This window comes from Kogia breviceps, chromosome 12, assembly GCF_026419965.1.
Source record: "Kogia breviceps isolate mKogBre1 chromosome 12, mKogBre1 haplotype 1, whole genome shotgun sequence".
In the NCBI taxonomy this organism is placed as follows: domain Eukaryota; kingdom Metazoa; phylum Chordata; class Mammalia; order Artiodactyla; family Physeteridae; genus Kogia; species Kogia breviceps.
This window is the reverse complement of record NC_081321.1, coordinates 30,553,536-30,559,535: the sequence shown is the minus strand read 5'-3', so window position 1 is coordinate 30,559,535 and position 6,000 is coordinate 30,553,536. Positions and strand designations below refer to the sequence as shown.

The following is a 6,000-nucleotide window of genomic DNA, read 5'->3' as shown; positions in this document are numbered from 1 at the left end:
TTAAAGGAAGGTGGATACTCATAACCCTCCGTTTCCCCCATATCCCCTCTCCTGCTTCGCGGTACTCCGCGTCCTGATCTCTGTCTCCCCCTGGTGGTGAGCGTCCGGGGCCCCTCAGGCGCTCGGGTGACGCTGGAGGGAAGGTGCCTGTAATAAAGGTCGCTGTAATGGAAGGGAGCGGCGGGTAAAACCCGTGGCTTTTGCAGCTGGCACGAGTCTGGCGGCCCCAGAATCCAGTTTCCAAACACGGCGTTCACTCCGGCTCAGTTCTGCTGTTATCCGTCCAGGTTCGTTCAGGTCTTGCTGGGTGAGAGTCGGAGTGAGGGAGGTCTGTTTTGTGGCTGTGATTCAGGTTTTAGAGCGTAACTTCCATTTATTTTGGAAACGAGGGGGCGCAGAAGAGCCCCAAAGGTAGAAGGATTGTCACCTTTAGACCCCCATGTTCCGAAGAACTGAGGGAAGAGGGAAACCAGATGGCTCCCTTAAATCCCATATAGTTTTTTTCCCCTCCACCTTAGGTCTACCCTGCTCTCGTCCTGTTCCATATATTGATCTCTTACTTTACCACCGCATACATAAGGTTGGAGATCGTCCCCCAGTCCGTCTCATCCTCCCCAATCCTTAAGTGGCCGCGGGTGGACAGTCCGGAAGCGGGGACTCGGCTCGTCTGTCCTATGGCGTAGTGGGGGGAACCTCCCGTGGACTCCGAGGGCGAGGTGAGGATCACCGCTGGATGGGAAGGGGTGGGCTTATGATGCGGGATTTAGGCACGGTCGTGGGTGTGAAGAGGCGGAGACAAAACCCTAACCGCACTCCAAACTGGGCGGGGCTTGCTCTACTAGACGGTTGGGCTCTGGGTCTGCTGCCACACCCATCCCGCCAGGCTGCCCGGTGGCTCGGCAGAGCCTGACGCTCAGAGCCGGGAAAGGATCGCGGAGTGTCCTCAGCCGGGGCTGCTGCCTGCAAGGAGGGGGCAGGGAAGCTGAGAGCCCGGTGCGCCACTTGCCCGGCAGCTTCAGCTTGTGCAGGCCTGGCTTGCTGCTGCTTCGCGGCTTTGCGCTGAGGTCCGCCTCTCCCCTCCCTCCCACTTCCCGCGGGCTGCCTCCGCCTTCTTCCTCTGCCTCCACCCTCAACCCCCAGCCCCGACTGTCGGGAGCTGGGCTAGGAGCCTTCAGTCGGCCGGAGCTCTGGATGTGGGCGCCAGACAAGCCCACGGCGCCTACCTCCAAGATGGACAGCCGCTACACCAGCACCGCCGGCCTCGGGGATTTAAACCAGCTGAGCGCGGCCATCCCGGCCACACGAGTGGAGGTGTCCGTGTCCTGCAGGTGAGGACGCAGCCCTCCCCCTCCCTCCTTCTGCCCTCCCATCTACCCGGTCAGTAGCGCTTGGCAAGCGCTCAGGGTACCCCGAGGTTTTGCACGGGTGTGAAGTTGCGCAGTGAGTGGTAAATAGCCCAGTTGTGGGTCTCGAGTCACCGCCGGGTCGAGTGACAGAGCGGACAGCCGCAACTAGGAGCGAGTGTGGGCTACGGGACTGAGACTTCATTTTCTTTCTGGGAAATGCTGTAAAAGTTGGCTGGGCTGTGACTCAGCGGCGGGAATCCCTGGCCGCTGCCCACTTTACAAGCCCTTTTTCATGTCGCACCCCCGAGCTGTGGGGTTGGGTGATGACAGGAATCGAAGGGGACAGCATTGCCAAAAGCGCTTGTGAGCGCTGTGAGCAATGCGCGCAGTAGCCCAGGACTCCCTCTGGTAGGAGTGTGTAAGCCTGCTGTCTGCACGGTTGGCTCCAAACGCGGCAGCTTCCTCCCCACCCACTTCCTGGAGCCCTCCAGATTGCTTCCCGCCCCTCGGGCTCTTTGCCTTTGGCCTTCTACGTGGAGATTTCGGTTGCAGCCTTAACCTAAAATGTGGGAAGTCAAGACTTTTTGCCTGCCAAGTGGATACATTTGAGTGTGTGTAACAACCTACACTCTGCTGTACATTTCAAACTCCTTTGTGTGACGTTCTTTGGGTCAGTTTCCTTGTAAATAAAGCAGCATAATTGCTATATTGCAGAAGATTTTTGAGAAAGAGATGGACAGACTACACTAAATTTGTAATGGCAGCAGGAGAGAGAGAACTTGCAAATTATACTACTGACTGGAGCCCACTCCCTTGTTTGCATACTTTGATCTTTCTCAGTGGAAAACTCTTCTCACCTGTCCACTTTTTGCTTGTTTTTTAATGCCCTCAAATCCTCCCCTTCCTTTTCTTAGCAAAAAAAGGAAAAAAATCTTGAAGAAATCTAATAAACATGGGTAATCTTCGATGTAAATAAGCCCCAAGGCATAAACTGCTATCAACCCAGTGGTATTTAATTTTGCATTGTCACAAGACTAAGCTTAAAAGCCAAAGGAATGATTTATTACTTTTTTTTTTGGTGTTAACTCAAGCACCAACACTCCCCTCCCCCGAGGTATTAGGGGCTAGGTGATAGATAGCCTTACAGCTATCCCTGAAACTATATCCCATAATTGCTTGCTTCCTCTTAAGTGACCTCAGACCATAACAATAATTCTGATAGTGGTTGCTAACCTTAAGCTTTTGCCTTATTGTGGTCACTGCTTTAAATGCTGCCTGAGATTTCTGTCAATTGAACAAGTGAAACTATGGAAAATTCCTTTTAAACCTTAATTTCTAGGCCTTTTTCTTTTCTCTGAAGCTAGCTTTGCGTGCTAGAAGGAGGTTATTAATGTATACAGATAATGCATAGCCTAAAGTCCTAAAATGACAGCATTTTCTAGAGTTCTTATTCTCTGCTGAACATCCTGCAAGTCTGAATGGCATGTGGTCTGTACGTGGAATGAATGCAAATGTAAATTAAATCTGAATTCCCCATAAGCTCTTTAGGGGTGATGGGGAAATTTTACCTTAGCTGGTCTTTCTGCCAATAAGGTCCGTATTTAACTCCTTTTTTTTGTTTGTTTTTTTCCTCCTTTTGATGCTTGTTTGCTATGTGTGTAGTACTGGGAATCCTGAAGTCAATTGGCTTTAAGCCAGTTTCTTTCAGCTTGCTACCTCAGCACCTGGAGATCCCCTTGTTTCAGCCTTTTTTAATACCACTGATTTGTGTATTGTTTTTAATTTTTAAATGTTCAAATAGAAAAAAAAGTTCTGAAAGAGAACCCAAGTACTTATAGTACTTATACTGTTGATAATTGGATCTTGTAATGGTAGATGGTGGTGTCTTTTGGGCTTTGACATAAGAGACCTGGTTATATATTCTGGCTTTGTGACTTGTGTTGTTGCCTTGGAGCAAGTCTTTAAGCTTTCTAATGTCTAAAATGAAGATAATTATGGTATTTATGTTATATAGGGTGTTACCAGAGTTTAATAAAATGATATCTGAAAAATACTAACGTGACGTATGACACAAAAGAAAGTGTTAAAAAATGTTAGTTATTATTATATTGAAAATAGTATTTATTGAATAAATGCATTATATATGATTCAGCTATGGAATTCTGTAAATAGTCCTTCTCTTTTGAACTTCAATAAATTGGTTAAAGGATACACGGATAGAGGTGGCCTTGAGATACCTGTTCCCTCTTTCTCTTTCTTCTTTGATATGTATAAAAAGCGTATTTCCTGGTTGTTTGTGGGGGTTTTACTTAGCAACAAGGCACAGCTGTAGGCCCCTTAGCCTTACTATGGGCAAGCAGAGCAATGAATTGCCTTGCCTTTTCATACTGAAGACTTCTTATGATTTGCTGACAACCTTTTGATAACCTCCTTTCACTGTGTCCAATCTAAGACTTTGTAAAAGTTTTATGATGTTTGCATCTTCATTTTGAGGGAGGTGAGAAAATCAGCAATAGAAGCTTGAAGCTACGTGGAAAATCATTTCGTCTATTCACTTATGGAAGTGTTTGAGTGTCTTATATGTTTAGCCCTATGCCATGCTCCATGAGAAATGCAAGAGAAGTTCGCTGAAAACGTAAAATCTGGTTGGGAGATAATTATGATATTAGATTATATAACACACAATAACATATGCCTAAATCCAAAGATGAGGTTCATGCACAGGTAGGGAGGAGATCATTGTGGAACAGAGTACCTGGAATATGCTGCAAAGAGGAGATGGGGCTTGAGTGGAGACAAGACAGATTGGCATGGTTGGTATGAGAGAAAGGGCAGTATATGTGGAGTTTCTGTAGTAGCTACAAAGTTGGTGTGTTAGAGTGACAAGTGCACTTTTCTAGCTATATTTATGTGGAGATAAGCTCCTACTCTTTGACCTAACGTTCTACTCATTATTTAGCTCTTATTGCATTCATTTTAAAAATTATGTTAATTTTTTAACATTTAAGATTTTTAAGTTATTGGGTTACCTAATTAGTGTCTATAGCTGAAATGATACAACCTTAGAAACATAAAGTAACATTTATACATTTATAACATTCCTGTTTTATTCTGAAGACAGATTAACATAGAATAATGTTAAAACCAATGGGAAAAATAATATGCAGTAATTAACTGTTTTCCCTGGGACCTTGGTTTGTTGCACTATTTCTCACACACTGTTTTGATGATTTTTGTCATTTTCTCTGATTGAGAAATTAGCTTATAAAGTATAAAAGCAGGGAGGGCAGTCTATATTTCTAGATTTTGTCAGTTAGGTATCACATGTAAATCCTTTCAAAGCAATAATCCTGTAATGGTGATAAAACTAATTTTACAATCTAGTGTGGAAGGAAGAATACAAAGTGGAAAAGTAATTCTTACTTTGTACTAGGAATTCTAAAAAGCACTTCCTGACCTGGCCACAACTGTCTTGCTTAATCTCCCCCCACTCCTGGCATGAACTCTGTGACTGAACATAGTCTAACAAATATGTGCTTACTATATTTGAAAACTGGGGCCAGGTAAATGTGGCTACAGATCACTTATAAGAGGTACAGTCCCAAAGCATGTGCTGTTGACCTATTGGACCAAACTCTCTTTGCCTATGTGGCTGTACACGTGCTGTTCTCTGCCGTGAACGTCCCTTCCTCTCTTCCCCTTCTTTTCTTGATTAGCTTGTTCTTCTTCTTCAAGGCTCAGATCAAACATCATTTTCTCTCATGACCCCTCTTCCAAGCTGGATTTTGCTGTATTCTCAAAGCAGCTGCTATGTACCGATATTATAGTTATAATTCTTGGTCTCTGTAGTCTCCTTGAGGACAAGTTTTGTCTCGTATCTACACCTTCTGAACTTGGCATAGAATAAGTAGTCACTAAATGCTGGATGATGTAATTCTCTGAATGAATCATCTGTCATGGGGAGAGGAGTTTGCCTGTTAAAATACAAACCCCTAGGCCCCACACCAGATCTAGTGAATGAAAATCTCTGGACTAAGGTCCAGGAATCTGTACTTTTAACAAGTTTTCCATGTTCTGGTTATATACATTAAATTAAAAGAAAGATATTGATGGAATGAACAAATCTACGAATAAATGAACTCTGAACCTAGTGTGTGAGTGGTAGTTAGAAATTTCTCTTTGCCTTGGATAGGGCCATTGGTGATTCATTCTCAACTTGCTGACAAGGTGTTTTTAGGCTCTCCTGGCACTGCTGACTTCTCAGACACCTCATATTACACAAGGCATATGACTTGTCTTTTGGAAATTTTGTACCAGGCTTTTTTTTTTTTTTTTTTACCGTTTCCCTATACACTAAACATTTTAATTTACTTGTTTGATGAGCTAATGACTCTGACTGTAGTTACTTGGTTTGGATTAACAGTACCTGCCTCAGTAAGGTGCTAGGAGTATACTTTTCAGTGGCATGCTGGAACTGGCTTAAATGGGATTGAAATAGGAATTCGTGTGCCAGTGGTTAAATACAGAGATTTTTTAAAAATTTAAGCTATGTAAGTCTAAAACTAAATTATATTAAAGAAAAAGTTAAGACATACTCAAAAATTATTACTTCCTAATTATTTTAGTATCCATATTTTATTATTATCTAGATTCT

The 6,000-nt window shown here is 43.9% G+C and overlaps 1 protein-coding gene across 1 annotated transcript in view; it reads left to right on the top strand.

The window, feature by feature from the left end:
* The first annotated feature begins 733 nt into the window (after positions 1 to 733).
* CPNE8 (copine 8) overlaps positions 734 to 6,000 on the top strand; it is a 249,780-nt gene continuing 244,513 nt past the window's right edge. Inside the window, 2 exon segments of the mRNA XM_059082256.2 lie at positions 734 to 868; positions 871 to 1,328. Of these exon segments, the coding sequence (XP_058938239.1) occupies positions 734 to 868; positions 871 to 1,328 (593 nt within the window).